The sequence below is a fragment of the Ornithodoros turicata genome, chromosome 9 (genome assembly GCF_037126465.1).
Source record: "Ornithodoros turicata isolate Travis chromosome 9, ASM3712646v1, whole genome shotgun sequence".
In the NCBI taxonomy this organism is placed as follows: Eukaryota; Metazoa; Arthropoda; class Arachnida; order Ixodida; family Argasidae; genus Ornithodoros; species Ornithodoros turicata.
Window position 1 is genome coordinate 29,342,765 of NC_088209.1, and position 19,501 is coordinate 29,362,265.

Genomic DNA, 19,501 nt, shown 5'->3' on the forward strand with positions numbered 1-19,501 from the left:
GGCTTATGTTTTCGTGACGGTTATCGTGAACACCTTCCCATGTACTAAAACTCGCTATTATCTTTCAAAATCCGGATCACAAGATCTCGTTGTCGTATAATTGAACTCGAAATGTCGCAACGCTTATAACTTTCAAATGTGCTCGTTTAGGCAGTGTGTTCTTTAAAACGTCTGTACTCGGTAGCTACGAGAAAACAGTGGTACGCAGCTGGAGCGTGTATTGTTCCCGCTTGTTAGCTTGCCTTAAAGTTTGCAAAGGATTAGCGCGTAGTTCAAGCCGATGTTGTTGTTGTGCTTGCTGAATGCGACGGCAGAAAATTTGCACAGCATTTCTCAAAATTTCAGCGGATATCTTCACGGCCTCGCGAAAGAGGAAACATTCGCACAATTCGTTACGACTTGTGCGCTCCATTTTTTAATGTTCTATGGATGACTAGCTTATTTTCCGCCATGCTCTTCCGTACTGCCATCATCATTGTTCACAAATGTTACAAAGACGGACTCTGGGCATGTAGCCCATGACAACGAAGGCGTTCTTAAGTATCACGTGATATGCCCAGAGCATTAGTGAGAGCTTTGTGGCTCTACAATGTGCACTCCACATATAGGAATACGAACGAGCAAGCCGCAGGGAAACCTTTAATTCGTGGAAATTTGCAGAACGACCGAGTACAAATCAACGAAACATATATTTTTGCCCGGAGATGCTTGTCTTAACGAAGAATTTGCCTTATCTATTCATCGGTTCATGCTTCTTGGAACATACTTGTTGTATTACCCTACCGCGTGCTTCATACTGTATCCGTGTATCCACGCGATCGACATTCCCGCAGAATATTTTAGTATAAGGCAAAAAATAAAAAATTGCTCACGTGGCGGAAGCTCCGCCGCGTTTGTATGTTGGGCATTCGCACGGGAGTGGAGCATTGCGCATGTAGCAGACGACACTGTCGTCTGCTACGGAATAGGTATCTTGTGGCTGAGAAAAGAATTCTGGGGAATGTCACCCGCGTCAATATACGGTATGTCTACTGTGCCAACACCACCTAGACAACACAAGGGGCGCGTTAAGTGGCGGATCTGCAGAGCGCGCTCCGTCCACTCTGTCCCTCCCGCTCCGGCGTTGCGTGTGCAAAGCGCCTCTATAGGCTTCTGGGTGTCACTGAATTTTCTTTTCCTGTAGGAAAGGAAGGTAGGAGCGCCACGCTCCACAAAAGGAGATGTCCCGTTTAGTAAAAAGGAGCGCACTCCATGTGTTCCGGAGCCGCCACTTAACGGGCCCAAGGCCTCATCCAACACCACCTAGATGGAGAAAGCCTGCTTATTCGCCGACGTGACGTAAACTAATAGTCAGCCAATCAGGATCATGTTTTCAAAGGCAGTAGCTAATCACACACGTGCTTTCAGCGGTCGTGGCCATGAAGACGAACAATCGTCGTCTGCGACTAGTGACTGAACGTCCCCGCGTACTAAGAGACTAACTTGGAAACAAAGATCAAAACGGTCCCATATCTTTCTCAAAACTGATTTTCTGGAAACCGTGTTGCACTATTTGTCTACATATTCAGGTGTACAGGTTTTTAAGTTAGCTGCAATCATTTGCGAGTTCTTGAATTTGCAGAACGGCGATGCGCAGTATCAGACGTATTCTGACTTTATATGTCCACGTAGCGAAGGAGAGAGAGGAGGCAATAAGCAGGCCTTTTGTATCTAGGTGGGGTTGCCTCAGCCCTCAGCGCAACTCTTTCGATTGACATCATTCACGTAGATAGATGTGACGTCACCGAAAGAGCGCAGAAGAGAAAAGTGCACCCTCACCGAAAATGTATGGCAGCCGGGCTAGGTGAGGTGACGTTATTGAAAGAGTGCCGAGGCCTTTCTGTTATCTAGGAGGTGGTGACTGTGCATGTATATACTATAGAGACTGTTTCCGCTGCCACCCATGGATCATAGTTGTACATAGTGATGGGTCTTCCTTCTAGCCATGCATTTCGCGTATCGCGCATTCGGGACCATATCGACAATCGAGCCTCGAAGAAAGATGCCTCCAGATGTAAGCTTGGCTGCTCAACGGTCGCTACTATGTTTTTATTTATTTATTCTATTTATTGCCACGCTGTCATGGTACGCTGCCATTCGCGCATTGCGTAAGCTTTTGGCGGAGGCATCTTTCCGAGACGCTTGCAGTTTGTGTGCTGCAGGGAAGAATGTGCATGTTACTGCTGGTGTTAGCATCTACTGGGCAACTGAAAGGCGTTGGATTATTTATGCGTAGTACACTTTCAACTCATGCAAGCAAGAATGCATCACATTTTGTACAGAGAACATATTTTTGTGGTACTCAGAATAAAAAGCTTAGAATGAAGACGTGAGCACCATTCTTCGACGACTTTCCAAAATACCTGTTCATTCCAAAACTCTGCGCGCAAGCATACCTCTCCAAAAACACACTTATTTTACGTAACTTGAATGCTTCACTCAAGTTACTCCAAAATACTTTTCGGAGAAACCTGTTATCTTGTAAATACATTTAAAAGTCAGTATATGTAAGCCATATCACATGCATGCATATCAGTACTGCAGTCAGAAGCTTTTCAAGGGCCTTTTAAGGCTCAGCCATCATTTTGTCTGGGATGTAGAACACAGCTTATGAGACCAGGGCTTCAATATTTCGCAAGAATATTAAAAGCTACGGGTATCGCATAAGGGACTGCACAATGGACCTTTTTCACAACGCTTCTGCGCATGCTCTGTAACGCCTACGGCGCCGGAGCAGGTTCCCTACATATTCAATAGATGGCTCCTGCTGTTAGGGTGTATGTTTAAATTTTCTGCAAGGTACAGCCTTGGACAAAAGTTTACAGAACACCCTGGTGTCGCATTTCTCCATTGGGGTGACACCTAGCAGCGAACAGGAGTGGACACGCGTACTGAAAGATAGTCTGACACCAGTTTCTCATTCAATCTCTTCCTGATAGCTAGCAGGGTCGCTGCGATGGAGATCTAAGCTAGTGCTGTGTTCCATAAGGTTTTGTCCCAAGCTGTACGTTCACCTGAACTTACAAGGTACCACAGGTTTTGCAACTTGGAATTTCTGCAGCTACAAAGTTAAGTACTACTTGATGAAGCATTTGACCCAGCTCCAGTACCTAGACACACAGGCAATCCCCAAAATTGGGCACAACGTTTACTGATCGTCATCCCCGCATATATTACATTGACTACAGATGAATTCATAATCAGTCTTCCAACATTTGCAATGACGAACTCGTCTAGTGTTTTTCAACTGCTTCCTGACACGATGTAGTAGGTTGTGAAAATGGTATCATCATAAACTCGGAAAGTCGCATTTGCTGTTTGATACGCCGATGGTGTGAGCCTTCCCAGTAGACTTTCCCGCAAGACACACAAATAAAAAAGGTGTCAACATGACCTAGGCTCTGCACTGGAAGGCTCTGGCATTGAACCTTGACACCATTTTCAAAGCAACCAGTTACCATGTTCAAAACATGCGACCGATAGCTTCTAACGTTCGAACATCCAACAACATCGGGGCCACTGGGTGCCGTGCACAATTCTATCATGTCAGCTTGTGGCATAAAGACATACTCTGGACCATTGCAGATCTAGAAAAGAAAACGTCCTGTGAATTCTCGGGAACAAACTTGTTACTTTTAGCATTCATTTTTGAAAACATAGGGAAAAAAAGTGAACGATGGCATACCGTGCAGCGGCTCATGAGGTTGTCTTCACTGACGACCACGTTGAAATGCTTCAGAACTTCAACCAACTGTTCTTTAGCTGGGAGCAGCGTATTGATTTTGAAGCACTGGCCTTGGCTAACATACTGCTTCAGCTATGCAAGCATATGCAAATAACAAAGTGTTAGCAGAGACCAGGTGAAAGACACGGCTTGTTATACTGGAATGTGGTGGCAACATAGTGCAGAGGCACGCATGAATGAATCGTAATAATTAAGCAACATAGACAGGTGAATCAGTAGCACTTGAAACCACTCACTTTCTCATACGGTGCTCCGCTTGTCAATATAACCCTGTTCTCTTTCAGAGCGTACTGTGAAGCAAAACATCAATTTAATGTCCAGGTTTCCTTTTAAATTCTTAACGCGGATCTAAACTTCTATCCACATTGATGTGGCAAAGAGTTGTAAAAATGTTTTCAGATGGTGTTCCAAGACAACTCGAAGTCGGCTTGCGCCTGTAAAGCGTGCTTTGCCTGCACTACCGCCAAGCTCAGCAGTGAAAGCGCCTTTACATGCGACGCGCGAACATTGAAAGATCGGCTTGGCGCGCTACACAAAAATACGAGGCGTGCATGCTGGAAGCGCTCATTTCCCTGAACGTGTATGGGTCCGGTTCGCCGTGAACCTGATGGGGCTCGTGTTAGCTCACAGCTGACGGCAATAAACACAACACGAGGAAAGTATGGCAAGCACCTTTACGGCTTCGTCATGGTAATCTCTGTCTTCCAAAATAATCGTGTTGATGCCGCACAGCCGGAGTTGACGACCCAAGCCTTGAGCCATCGTGTCCACGACGACCTTGAACTCTGAAGCAGGGATCGGGTCCCCTGATGTCACCTGGGCCGCGTCTGCTTGTTTTCGTATCTGCACCGGGGGGAAAGAAACAGAAAATTACCGGCGACAACATGTTACAGCAGCCCGGAAAGACGGTTTCGAGTGACATCACGTTGATTCTACTAGGCGACCGAAGAGCAATAATCGCGTAGTATCTCATCACAGAGCGGCGACAAGCGCGCAGAAACAGATCGTTCCGTTCATTACCAGGGCAATAAGTTTGCACGTCACAGAAAGATAAGCTTGCAACTGATGATCAGGCTCAATTTGTTTATTCTACATCTACACACTAGGGGTAGAACTGAAGACTTGCAGAGTACAGACAAACATTCAGAAACAACATTTTGATAATTGCATTGGTCCTTCGAAAAAAAAAAAAAAAAAAGACAATCTAAATACACACACGTGTGCTGCCATGTAATGCCTGAATGGAGGGAACATGATTCGTGCTAAACATCGTCACAAAGTTGAGAATGGATACACAACGAAGGGATCCTCTGTACCAGTAACGCCGGGATGAAATTTACACGGTCAGCATATGCAGTAGAAAAATACCGCTTCCGCCACACATTTTGTGAGAGCTGTGAGTATAGAGCAGCAAAAAGACTCGTACAACTGATTAGGCATTATTATCAGTATCGTCACGATTATATTTTTCGTTACTGTGAAACAAAAGTGGAGCTCTTTCCAAACCGGAGAACTACAAGATGTTCCTGAACAATCATGAAAAAAAATGAAGCATGAAAAATGGACAATAGCATCCTTCTATAATCACAACTTGCTATTTTGGCACACTCCTTGCGCAGTGTTGCCCACTGCTAACCATACAAAGGAAGCAAAAGAACGTTTGCAGAGGGAATTAATCATAGAAGCAGCCTCTGCACCCTCGTACACATTCTGAACAATTCTCGAAACTCCACACACGTGACTAAGTCAGTGGAAACACCTATACGAATTGTAGCAAGAAAATGAAGGCTATTCGAGTGCTAAGTTACTCGAGTAGTAGCGTGTTTACTTTTGCATCGCACGATGTTCTCCCCATTCCTAACTTTTTAGTTCTCACGTGATTGATTTCCATCATTAACGTGACAAGTACTGCTGGGGTATGTTCACATGTGTTAGGAGTTCGAGAATCCTGGCATGGTGTACAGGCACTCACCGCTGTAACCGCCACATATAGATTTGCTAAACTGACTGAACTGCACCTTAAAAGTTCTAAAAGCTGATAAAAAGTCTCGGTTCTCCCCCATAAAAGAGAGTTCACACAAGTACAAAGAGCAGGGTAATTCATTCCCCATTGCAACAAATCTCTCACACGTGAAGGACCAGATGAAAAAGCTCAATTGTATTCACGGGTAGAAGAATCACAGCCACAGCGTGGTCTACAACACACATGCATGCATGCTTGGGAAAAGTGACCTTTGTACTTCTTTCTTGTACTGGTATTAAATACTCCTTCATCTCATTGTGCTGCACTACATCACTTGTACTTGACGAAGCACCACGAACGGCTTCAACAGTGATTCTCTAACTGCACTTGAATGAAGTGGGGGGAAACAAGGCAACAATTCTCCACACGCTGTGACACAAGACTGTGGTGCAGTGAACGTTGTTTCATACATTGCGGTAATGACACATCACTCAACCGCCTGCCTGTTACAGGCCAACCAAGCCTCGCATCAAAATATTACACACAGGTCCTCGCCGGATTATCATACTACGCTTTTCTGCAACACAACACGCTAGGAACAAAGCACTCTGCCTCACCGCAAGTTTTATGTTATGACTGCAACTGAACAAACATATATGTTATCACAAGTACTGGGCTTGTTGGAACAGCATAGAAAACTCTACTGATAGGCGTAGCTAGAAATGAGTATGGATTCAGATATCACCCTGGAATTTGGTGACCAGAGTTGCAATGCGCTCGGCATGTCCATGTTATATATTTTTGTTGTTTCAGTAAACTGGCATGTGCACGCTTCGTTTTTGTTGTTTTAGTAAATTGTCAAAGGTAACGATATATGAAGCCAAGAGGTCACGAACACCACGGCCAATGCTGTGGCAAAAACCGTGGCCACAAATTCTGCTTTCAGCTTTGATTCCTGCTCGTGCGAGCCACATGCTGTTAATTTGTACAAAGCATTCGCATGATGCTGAACAGAAAGCCAGAGAGAAAGCTCTTAGGTTCAGATTTTTACTTTCTATCTATTCCCTCTTAATCTTTTTCCCCTTCACAGAGACCTAAGAAAATAATTCACCAGACAGTGTAAGTTAAGCACCGACTTGCCAGCACACTCTCTTCCTGCTCAGCAGGGGAAGGTGCCCTTCCCGATTGCACACCCACCCGTATAGCGCAGGCCCAGATGCCATTTTTTTCTATCCATACTCACTTCTATGTGTAGCTCATTCCCTCTCTATCTGTGGTTGGTGCTTTTTAGCCACAGTAGACTTTACGTTAAAAAAACAAGAAATCATCATACTCATTCTTGGTAAAACAAGCCACCAAGACCAGCACGGTCGTAACGTTGGTATCTGTGGTCTTATTAAGGAGCTGTGGTAAAATGCTGTTCCCCAACACATGGTGGAACAGGTCCAGCTGACCAAATTCCTCTAATAAATACATAACTGCTAAAGATGAGAAAATTATAACACAAAGCATGACAGGAAATACACATGTGGGACTCGCAAGTCTGAACAAGTACATGAACAGGTGATATGTAGAAGACAATGCAGCGAGTTACATGAACGAGAGATGAAGCGTAGGGACTACCACAGCGTGTATGAAGCAAATGGTTGGGAAGAAGCAGAGGACAATTTATTTTTACAGCAATTATCTTTGCTAGCTAGCAATAAGAAATAGATAGGAGGTTTACCTTTGAAAAATGCTGCTGTATATAGGGATAGCTATCATCAAGCAAAAACGTGGCAATTCAATGACTGGCAATTATTTTAAAAGAATTTTCGTAACTCTTACACTAACAGGACTCATATTGACACTAGCTATCAATAAACTGCAGACTGTAGCTTCACAGATTTCTTTCTAGCATTCTTTCTAAGTGGTGAAGACTAATACTGTCCCACTGAAAGACCTGACCTACTTACAACGTAGGTCCAGGGACGACAAACCTGAGCGCCAAACAATTAAACGTTACGCCCAACAGAGGCAGGGAAATCAAGGAACGTCTCATCACATATCACAAGATCAGAATACCCTGCAAGGCTATAACAGCAATTTTCTCAACTAGTATGTTCTATTCAAATGGTTTCAATGGTGCTGCTTGTATTACTTGGGGAAGCACATCGCAACCAAAGCCAGGTCGCAATGAGTAAGCAATGCAACAGGACTACATGGATACATAGTTAAATAAACTCTGCGTGAGCCTTTCACATCACATGGGAGATTAAACACTTTGCCGGATAATAGCTGCTGTGTTTTCAACACATGATGTCACAGGGTATAACTCACTCGCTCACTCTTTTCAGTCTATTGCAGAAAGAATCTGAGTAATATCTAACCGAAACGATACAAAGCGGAGGTTGCAAGTATCAGATGATCACAGCCGCATTATGCCATCGAGCTGAAGCAACAAGAGAACGTGGAGAACGCTTAGGGCCCTGTGTTGTACGGTGAAACCAGTTTTAACCCTCCCGTGATTTGCATCATCGTAACTTGGGGTAAAACCCGAAAAATCTTGAAAATTAACTTGCAAAGTGCAAATTCAGCCACTAATACGGGCACTGGAGAATGCTAAGCATTGGACACTCAGCACAGCTGTTAACCGCATCTCATGTTAACCTAAAATACGAGAAGAGTTTTTAAAAATTATTTTCCACTCGAAAATCTGCTGTTCCACCCAATATCACCCGAGTTTACCCTGCATTATGGTTCCTGAAATAAAACCACATTTTTACCCCCCTCCCCAGAGATAAAAAAAAACCCCATAAAATTCGAGCACAGAGGGCCCTAAGATATGCTGCATTTACTTCACAATCTCCGTCATGATAACCTCTGTTGTGACTACCGTAAAAGTGCAGCTTGTCACACCTGAACTGCGCTAACGTAAAATAGCATGTGGTTACAGCAAGTCCAACAGCGATGTTTGTATGTTCACTTTAATCGGTTAACTCCGAGGAAGTAAGGAACCTGCCCCCCCCCCAGAAGTCAGCTCATCTTCAAATGATTTTTGCAATGGATGGAAGTAGACTTAGTGACAAGACCAGCATCCTCAGCATCTGGTCACACACATTAGAAAACATCTGCAACATCTGCCTTATCTTCTGCTGCAGTTGGCCTTGGGACCGTTTCTCCTGTATACCTGTGGCTTGTATTTGCGCCCTTTGTCCCTCCGACTGACGGCAGGTGCTGTGTCAGATCCCATCATCGCCTGTATCAACTCCGGCAGGCTCAGCTCTTCAGCTTCAGCTCGCTTGTAGAGCTCTTCGTATACTTGCAGCAAGCAGAACGCGTCCAGGGCTGAAAACGGTACGGTGCAGTCAGTTTTAACGGCGCTTTCCCGAGGGAATCTGCATTTCGGAATTCAAGAGGAATATCGAACCGGCATATCGCATTTGGGATGGTCTCAAAGGTCTGTTCTCCCAGTCTGAACACTGCTCGTCCTTGTTCAGTGGAAGTCCAAGCAATGACCTTGTCAATTCGGAAAGTCCCTTGTGGTCTTTGTCCTTTGGAAGTACTGGCTTCAAGAGCTTTGGGTGAGTCTGGCGGAGCTGTTAGCACAAGGAAGCATCATTGTGAACGCAAAGTTCACTTCATTCGAGCATGGAAGTTTGTACTCAATGTGAAACTTACTTTCTCAGTGAATGTGCAAACATCAATGAAGTTTTGAGGTTTCGTGTCCGGGCACTTGCATGCCTCCGACAAAAGCTTGAAGTCTTCCCTGATGCCATAACCTGATGGAACGGAAAGGGTTAGGGGTCAACATTGTATGACAAAAAGGATAGATTTGTGGTGGCAAACGCAGGCCACATTAAGGCCAACATCATTTGTTCAGAGAAGTCTGCGATCACCTAACACTGTCTATACTCAAATTGCACATTTTACAGCATGTTCTTTCGGGAAGACTTGTTTGAATGACCCTTCAGCTTTGTCCCCTGTGAAATGTAGAGCTCTTTATTAACTCAAGCATGCGGCAAGTGCCAAGTCACTATGGAACATGGAGAAAGAGTGGCTTTCCTGCTCACCCTGGCTTCTATTGGCAAGGCAAGTTGGAAGCAACACAAATGTGCAAATGGCTATGTTGGTTCTCCTAACACATGATTTCAGCACATTATTTTTTTGTGGCAGCATTCAGTTCTACTTTTTCTCTGCTGCTCACAATGCAATGTGAGTGTGCGCAAATTCCTTCAAGCCGAATTATCCAACATGGTTTCATAGTTCAAAGTAACAAACATTTTCTTCGTGGGCGTCTGTCAATGCTCACCAGGACACTTGAGCGACGTCAAAGTGAGTGGAGAATCAAATTAAAGTTGAATTTGCAGAAGTCTATTGTATCACTTTTTCATAACCCTTCAAGGCATAGGTGGTGAATATTGTCAATTTGTCGTAAACAAAAATATTATCTTGGGGCAGACAGCAAGATGCTGTAAGGGTTAGGTGAGCGGTCTGATGCAAAGATAACACAGAAAGCAAACCAAATAGGCTACGTGTATCCTATTCGAAACATATCTCCATCTTGAAAGCAGTGAGATGCCACATAAAATATGATTTAGTGAGGGAAAAGTACTATTTATAAGAGTCTGTAATTCTTCAGAAAAAGAAATATAGTAGGCACAGCCGCGCTTTGGCGGAAGGGAAGCGGCTTGGCTTTGGACTGGACTGTGTAAAAGAACTCATGTTGCCCTTCCGACGCCCTACACAGTGAAGCTGGTCCAGAGGCAGATTCAACCGGTTTTTCTCTTTTTTCCCTCCGAAAAACCACACTAAGAACATGTTGATGACAGGAGCAAGCATTGGTAGAAACAAAACAAACCATAAATGAGAAGCCTTACGCACCTAGCTTGAGTATTTCTTCTGACGAGAGAATGTCGGTGTACAACTGCTGCCACTGGGATTTGGTGAGAACCTCTGAGAGTCGCAAAATGTCCAAGACATATACAGCATCCCATACTGCCAGTTGCACCAGGGACAACCTGCACACAAAGCGAGAGCACGTTTACAAATGTGGCACACAATTTTGAACATAATCCGTCTCTCAAAGTTGGATCAGGTTAGGTATGACGTATTTCGGTACGGGAGTGAACAGTGAGATTAAGTTGTATACTTTGTCCCCGTGCTGACATTATTTCTCAATTAGGGTGCTACCGTAGTTACTTTTTCTATCCTGCATCACAGAACCAGGAATATTCTGGTACCTTCAGGTATCTTAATATGCTGTATTAACTGTCTATTTGTTAAGCTTGCTGCAAAATTTTGTTGCTGATTGAGGAGGTTCTTGTGGTCCAGTACAAATGAAGTTGCACAATAGTGTAAAAAGTGTGACCAGCAACAGTCATTTAATCCGATTTCAATATTCTTGGCCCTGGCATGAGATCCAGCAGTGGCTACGTACAACGGTCGTCAAGGTTGATGGAGACTTTCATTACTTTATATACATTGGAAAATTCAGGAATCATCAAACTATGTCAGTTCCTCAAAGTATTCACTGTGTACATCTAGACACTACTGCCATCGCTATGGCAACTCTGATGCCTTTGGCAATGAAAGAAATGGGCTGCTGTCACAGCCACTTCAGGACATCTTTCTGGGGGTCTTCATTTGTGTGGAAGGTTATCCCTTCCAAGGTGCTCTTTAAGGGGCCTAAACAAATGGTAGTCGCTTGGAGCTAAATCTGGGCTGTAAGGGGCATGGGGCAAAACCTCCCAGTGCATTTCGGCCAGGCTTGAGTCATCTTTGCTGTGTGAGGCTGGACAATGACATGAAGAAGAATGACACTTCCAGACGACATCCCATGCCTTTTCTTGCAAATTGTGTTTCACATGGCACCCTTTATCAACATGTAGTAGTACTGGGTATTAATCGTGACTCCTTGCTCCAAGAAGTCCACATGGATGACACCCCACCATGGACTTCCCACCAGACGGCTGCATCTTGCCTTTTTTGGCAAGGCCTTAAGTCACCATTCCATGTTGCTTCCTTTTGTCTCTGGGGTGAAATCGTGCATCCCGGTTTCAATGCATGTGATGATTTATTGCAAAAATTTGTCCCCCTCGGATCAAAACTGATTGAGCAGCTGCTCGGAGACTGCCATGCGCGCACCCTTCTGGTCACAAATGAGGTGTCGGGGAACACATCTTGCACAGACTTTGCAGAACAGTAAGTGCTCATGAATGATTGTCTCCACACTGCCTATACTAATATTATGCAGGGCCGCAATGTCTCAAACTGTTACTCGCTCGTCCCTGAGGACGGCTTGCCCAAAGCCTGCAATGTTTACTGGCGTGACCACCTTCGGACAGCAGTGTCCATGTGATTCATTAGTCACCATATTCCGTCCTTCGCCAAACTGTCTGCACCATTCATACTCTTTTTCCTGTTGACATCGTTTGTTCCCCCAGTGTGCCTGTAATCTTTGCAAAATCTCATCTGGTTCGACGTTCTCTTTCACAAGGAACTTGGCCATGCATCTCTGTTCAGCTGCGGATGCACTACTCCCCATCATGAGAGCTGCCGCTACTTTACGTGCCGCTGACCCGAGAATGATCACACTTCGTCCTCTGAAAGTTGTGTTCACTTACATTTACTCACTGATTTTTCTCGAGGAAAAGTTTCGGTCAACCTTGAACGACCCTTGTAATTTGATTGGCTCATGTAGGAAAGCTATGAACCCCAGGCATTTCTAAACTACCCTCCCACTTGACTTCATACTTTGTGAACAAATCATTGCGTTCTGTCCAAGCAACATAAAAAATAACTACAGAGAAGGTCCACACATGCCTTGAAGCCGCAAGGCCCATTGTAGGCTTCCATTCCGCATCAACGCCTATTAGGTTGTAGTCCTAGTTTGAAAAAAGAAAAAAAGAAAAAAGACAGACAGGCAGTGAGTACAAATCGGCTGCTACACCATGAGCGGTTATATAGAGGTAGCGTAGAACCTTACCTTCAGAACTTCCACACACCGTGCTAAGCCCTCGGCCGTATCGACCATGTGCACGTCTGAGAGGTCGATACGCAGTGGTAAATATTTGCTCGGATCATCCTGATTGTTGCTCAACTTCCAGGAGTGAAGCATTTCCTGAATTCTAAAATGAAATGACACCCTCGAATGAGACAGGTCGGAGACACATCTCATTGACAGTCACCTTTGAACGCTACAGCGTAGCTTGTAGTCACGAAGGTAGTTAGGCCATTCGTGTTCGGGCAGTTCCAGTTTGAACGCAAAGCTCAGAGCATTGTCGGGATCATTTAGCCACATAAGGTCACACACTAGCTCCCTCTGGAGGCTTCGGTTATTTCCCACTGCCTCCTGTTACAATATGCAGATGTCACGTATTACACAGTGGATGGGACAATGATAAAAGAAAGGGTTGAAACCATATTGAAGGAAGAAAAGCAGTTGGAAGAAACAAACACAATTTCTTGATTCTCTTCCCTTATTGCTATTCCCTTCCATTATCCCTGTTCTCTTCCTTTATTATATATTGCATTTCAGTTTTTGCAGTTGACTATATATGGCTCTCTCTTTGCTGTTGATTTTCTTCTTTCACACTTAAGCCTAAGTATATATGCATAAATACATTTCCTGTGATACGAAAAATACCAATGAAGAAAATAATTTGTATCTCCAAGTTACCGGTACACTGAATGTTTCATCTTGAAAGCACTGTGGATACCTTTCAGCATGCATAAATGAATCAAATCTTTGAATGTTGGAAGACTGGTAATTTTATTACATTTGCTCAGGTACATGAAGAGGAGCTACATAATTTTTCTTTTGGTTATTAACCATTTCAATTATTAGTTAAATAAACTAAATTAATAAATTAAATAAATCAATGGCATAAATTAAATTATTACATTCATTAATAAATTTAAATGAATAAAATAAATAAGATTAATTAAATAGATAAACTGACGACTTCCATTTTTGGTACCATTACCAAGATTAAATTATCTAATTGATTCCTATGTAGTATGTCCCTCATTCATTCTTCTCTCACTCAAGATGACATCAACATCGACCAGACGCATGGCCAAACTCACCACCGACCTTGGGCATTCGTTGGACATTAATGTAATCGCAAAATGTGAAACAAAAGTGAAAATGGGTCAACCATCACACTGATAAACTACCAAACACTAAACGACATAATGCGATATGTATCATACTTACACAAACCATTTCCCTCCAGCTGGCCTCAGCGTAGTCACCCTAAAGAGAATGAAGCAAAACAATCAATAGAACAAGATGATGCATGTTAATGATGTTCTCATGAATGAAAGTAGGAAAGCTAGCAATATCTACTTGCCTCATTGTACTTCTTGTGTATAAGATATTTCATTGCACTTTTGCTCCGACTGTACTGAACATTTGGACACAGTTCTGGAATAACGGCAAAATCTAAGTCTGCGTAGCATTGCACAGGCAGCTTTGTGATCGGTTGCTTTGGCTGTGTCAAGAACGTTGCCAAGTGTATCAGAATCATGCCTCAAATCCCACATCTACATTAGTAGCACGAGAACCACTCTCCGATTTCCCTACCCGAGGTGCTATGCATGCATCACAGTTAGCATATGCATAAGGCACGTCGTGTCAACATCAGAAGTGGATTGCCATGTGGAAGAATGCCTACCCACAGGGAGGTTGTACTGCTTCAGAAGTCTTGATATAACCTTTGCTAATGTCTTTGGATGGAATTTGTCCCGACCCACAGATTTCAAGTTCAAATTGCTGGAAAAAAAAAACATACTTCATGAGCCTCGAGGCACCGTAGTATAAAACAAACCTATCAGAAGGTGCTGGTAAAACGTCCAGTAGAATTGGACAATCTATAGTGCTTTGTTACGGGAAGCAGTACAAAACCAGTGTCTAAGTACTCTTACCGAGTGCACTAAATACAAATAGTAGGTGGTAACTGAGCAAACATATATAGTGAAAATCGTATTGAATGTCATCTCAGATAGTGAATGGCCCTGCTGCAAATGGTCGCATTTCCCTGCACTCAACGTACAACTCCCGTCAAAGTTATTAATAACACAGGAAAAAATATGGTCTCGTTTTCGAGCGCGATTACAGCAACCCTCGGGGCAACGAGGAAATCTTAATTGAACAAAATTATTTTGTTAGTTTAACGCGAGGATTTTGTTCACTTAACCCCAGTGCCCCCAGGGTGGCTGTTATCATGCTCGGAAATGAGAGAATTTTTTCCAGTGTTATCATTAACTTTGACGGGAGCTGTACAACCCGTGTGCCGCACATTGTGTGCAGGGAAGTGCGACCGTTTGCGATCAGGCAGGAATAAACCTTTTTGCTTCAGCCTTCATATGTTGTGATATGAAGTGGCCTTTTAAAGTACAAACTGAACTTAGATCAAACTTGATGTGCACTTAAGTGTGAAAGCTGGGCGAACACGAAGCGTTAAGCATACTGGGCGAACACGAAGAAAACACTGACGGACACAGACGGTGACGGTTGACAGTACGTTACGCTCACAGGAGATGCTTGCCGTCCAGAGCACTTGTGGCATTTTTTGTTTGACTAAAGCAAGATTCGATGGATAGCTAAGATTTCAAGTGTGGCATATTGAACGTAATGCAGCATAAATATAATTTATCCACATGAGCTAATAAACAGGACACACAAAGACACAACAGCGGCGCACACAAATTGCTAGCGCATATTTCTGCTTCAACTTGCTGCTGTGAGGTGACCACCTTCTTGTTCCTACAGTCAGGGGCAGGTCCAGACCCTCAGTTTGGGGGAGGGGGGGGTTTCTTTGTCGGAGCCCATAGTGAGGGAGCGGAGAGAGGAGGATCCCATCTATAAACTTATGTTTTTGGGAGGCGCACGCCCCCTCCCCATGGGGGGGGACTCGCTCCTGGGGGCGGATGGATTGGATCCGCACCTGCCTACAGTAGTTATGTTATTTGATCCCCATGACTGGTTTCATGCACAGTGCATTCAAACGCAGAAGATACACATAAACAAGAATATCAATAATAATATTTAAAAAACTCACTGAATTAAGTTTTCAATTCGATTTCCATCATTGTACAGGCTGTCTAGATAGGACACAACTTCTTTCTGTAGCTCTGGCAATCCTGCCATATAGTTTTCCAGAATACCTATCTTGTCCAGAAGAAATAGTGGAATGGCAATCTAGAAATTGAAGCCAAAATTTGTACTTAGGGTAAAAAATTGTTGCAAAATAAAATTTTCCCAACTCAATGCACCAATACTATATGGAGCTCTACTCACACTGTAAATTCTAGAGCTGCACGAATATTCAAAACTTCGAATTCGAATTGAATAGTAAATGCTGTTCGAACAGCATTTGCAGGAGATTTTGATTATTCACATTTTCGAAATATTTCTGAAACTTAGCGTAGCAAAAAGATGGCCTAGAAGCAAGCTAGTCTCGGGGGTTTTGCATCATGCATAGCGTAACAGCTTCTTCAGCGCATGTTCACGCCAACGTTGTGCTCGAGACCGAGGCAGCCGCAAAAATTCGTGAAAGTCAAACGTGTTGTGCAATAGGAACAGCAACGCATTAGACTTTACGCAGACCGGGTCGAAATGCAATCCGCTCCGTCATCACCACCATCACCGTGTTTCGGACGGCAGTACTAGCACCGCTATGTCTCGTGCCCGTCTGGGCATCAACAGTCGTGTGAAGTGGTTAGAACAGGTCCCCCAAGGTCGCCATTTTCCGATGTATTTGTTCCTATCCCGATGCGTGCAATGCCGGAGGCCGCCCTTAGATACCCCATTGTTACCAGACGTTGGCTTGCGTTGGATTGTATCGCGCTAAAGATCCAGTTGAAACACAATCCAAGCCAGGCCAAGTCACCGAAGGAGAAATGGACGACTGCGCCTGGTACGACAGGTACGCTATGTGATGCACGCAGCTGTGCACTAGATCCTTCCGATCGCTCAACACGTTTAAAAACGGGACCAAAAAGTGAAACATGACACAGAAAGTTGTTATACGCGTTTTACTTGGACATATAAAGATTAGATTAATTCGCAGAAACAACAAAAACATTTTGCCGCTAAACTTAGCGCGCTGAAGTGATCCGGAACGGCAACAGTGGGGTATCTAGTGGCGGCCTTCTTCGTTGCACGCTTTTCCGGGGTGAGTTTGGGGACCTGTGTTAGTGTACTGAAAGTGGGAGTGTAGCGTTTTGAGCGTGCAACATTGTTGGCTGGTTCCCTTTACTCGCACTATCACGGTCTCAGCAAAGAATACGGAGACATCAAATGGGCTACTCCCAAGAGCAAAGAAATCTGTGGAAATGACAAACTCCGAAGCACGGACTGATTCCTATGTGAAGAGAGGCTGCCAGACCTGCTAAAGCTGCAAAATTGATTGTTGTATGATTGCTCTCAACCTCCAACCGTTATCCCTCGTCAGAGATTGCGGATTTCGTGAATGCGTATTGCGGATTTTGTTGATTTTGCGCGTAGATAGTGATTTCTGTGGTAAAAATAGATTCTAACTGACCTCCTCCAGGGTGAAGTAGTCATGCAGCTTGAGACGAACTACCAGTGTGCTGGCCTGGAAGTTAAGAGGATATTAACAGAGTTACTGTTATATGAGTGCATCGTGACGATCAACATCAATTACTGCATCTTCGACACCTTGTGTTACCCACAAGCAGAAAAACTTTAAGTTTAGATATTCTCATGCATTTCTAACACAGCAACCTGAAGATGGCGCCATCGCATGGCAACGGAAACAGAAATTGATAAGTCACTACGACTTGACTCAATGCTGGATACCTCATTAAAATGATGCCGAAGCAACAAATCCTGCACAACGTCCATGTATTCAGGGCCATTCTCATCGAGGTGGTAAACTCGACAAACTAGATCAATCAAGGACGTGTTTGTCTGCTTCAGCACTGCTTGCAGAGCCCGTCGTTTTGTCTCACGCGTCAATTGCTGGTACAGCTCCGGCCGCCTTGAAACCTACGAAGATTTCTGTAAGTTCACTTGAAACGACTATCACTGCCAGAAAAGTAACTTACCCATTCCTGGAACACGGCCATGATTGTATAGCTAAGTGCAGTCTGCCGGTTCTTGTGAAAATCTGATGCCGCACGCATCAGCAGGTAAGCGGACTCAAAGCAATCATGTGAGTTTTCGAAGTAACCCATAAGGGTGTGCACAAACAAGTCAGTCTTCTTATTTCGGCCGGAACTCCACAGCGCCTCAAGATGAGACGTCCACGATGGGTCCATGTTGATGTAATTTGCGTCTGGAGGCAAGAAACCAGAAGAATCTTTGCATTTAATTAACTTTAAACTGTGTCTCCTGGCAAAAGATAATAGAAAAATCCGAGCCCAAATGAATTTTTTTCCAAAGCCAAATGAATGTAAGTTACCAGTGAAATGTGAAAAAAAGTTTATCGTTCAAACATAGTTCAAGGTGTCTGCTTTTCACCAGTACAGTGTCCAGAAGTTTTAAGGATGACAAGAAAGCGGATAAAATGCAGGCGGAACCCTCGATCACATCAATACGTCGAACATTATAAAAGTGTAAAAAAGACGCGAAAAGAAAACATGGGGATGAAAGTTCACATAACAACAAACGAGACCAATCTACGATTACAATACGATGACTCAAGTGCCAACAAAGAGTACACGCCTAGTTTTAACATTGCCCGTGAAAGCATTCTGATCGGCGCGCTACAGAACTTCTATGTAACTCGGGACTGACGAAGATACAGGACAAAACCTGTGGTTATTCTGTCTGTAAGGTGCATCAAGACGACTGTCTCGGATGCAATCGCGTGCCAAGGGAAACACAAACAGATATGCTCAGCAGCATTCCAACGGGGTTTCTGTAATGCGGTTGACATTTTCTGTCGCTTGAGTAAGATGAATAAACGAAGGACGTAATGGCTTACCCTTTTCAATCAGCACATAGACGGAAAACTGTTTCCAATCGCCGTCTAACGAAATGAGCTGGGAGAAAATGGAGCCACAGGGAGAGCCCCGATACAGCTGCCTAATACACACCCCTGCTCAAAGAGTGATGAGGCCATCAGCCTGTCGCCTCCGCAGAGCGTAATAGTTCTAGCAACGCTCAACGCTCAACCGCTCAACGCCCAGACAAACAAGATCATAGAACTACATGAATCAGGCGCTAGTGTCTCCATACGCTGACACACGCGCGCAGAATTACGTACCGCAACTCCCGATTCTACCTGGGCGCACTTTCGTATCTGCAGAATCCTGCTGCTGTAACAGTCGTGCTTTCGTAAGATATATGATTATGTAAGTCGCTTCCGCTTTGCTTTTAATTGTACCTTTTAAACACACAGAGCCTAGCTAATCCTCCATGCTAATCTTCTGTTTTTGAAGCATCAGGGATGAATAAAATTGATTTCGAAACCGAAATCGACCTCTCCCTCTCCTCCAGTACTCTTGTTAACCTCCTTTCTGAGCAGTACACAGCGCATGTTTTTGAAAATGTTTCGTCTCACACTATTTTCTTGCATAGCACAGGAGCACAGTCGAACTTCTACAGGAGAAAGAGAGAGAGAAGGAGGGAAAGAAAATTCCACAAGGCCATTTTTGCAGGCTTTTTTCTTTTTAAAACAATACAGGCTTTTATTCAAAAAGCAAAGCTTTTTAGCCCTCCTGACGTTACCTGCTGCACCTTTTCCACTCACATCACGGTGTTCTGAAGGGAGTGTCTTGAATTAGTACAAATAAGTCAG

The 19,501-nt window shown here is 44.0% G+C and overlaps 1 protein-coding gene across 1 annotated transcript; it reads right to left on the reverse strand.

The window, feature by feature from the left end:
* Positions 1-622: 622 nt before the first annotated feature.
* Positions 623-18,933, reverse strand: LOC135368541 (exonuclease mut-7 homolog). The gene is made up of 19 exons (XM_064601913.1): positions 18,686-18,933; positions 17,805-18,034; positions 17,557-17,745; positions 17,279-17,332; positions 15,794-15,933; positions 14,408-14,505; positions 14,084-14,157; positions 13,948-13,986; positions 12,917-13,080; positions 12,715-12,856; positions 12,552-12,613; positions 10,611-10,747; positions 9,408-9,508; positions 9,157-9,325; positions 8,917-9,074; positions 4,457-4,627; positions 4,021-4,074; positions 3,725-3,856; positions 623-3,626 (listed from the first exon to the last, which is right to left on the reverse strand). The coding sequence occupies exons 2-19, from the start codon at positions 18,015-18,017 to the stop codon at positions 3,273-3,275; spliced, it is 2,451 nt and encodes an 816-aa protein (XP_064457983.1). The 5' UTR covers positions 18,018-18,034; positions 18,686-18,933; the 3' UTR covers positions 623-3,272.
* Positions 18,934-19,501: the final 568 nt, after the last annotated feature.

What these genes read in the sequence shown, in the direction of transcription:
- LOC135368541 (XM_064601913.1), bottom strand. Translation starts at nt 18,017, where the DNA reads ATGGACCCATCGTGGACGTCTCATCTTGAGGCGCTGTGGAGTTCCGGC. An exon ending in TACACAAGAAGTACAATGAG is followed by an intron (nt 13,987 to 14,083) that starts GCAAGTAGATAT and finishes CATTCTCTTTAG; the next exon opens with GGTGACTACGCTGAGGCCAG. An exon ending in GCTGGAGGGAAATGGTTTGT is followed by an intron (nt 13,081 to 13,947) that starts GTAAGTATGATA and finishes ATATTGTAACAG; the next exon opens with GAGGCAGTGGGAAATAACCG.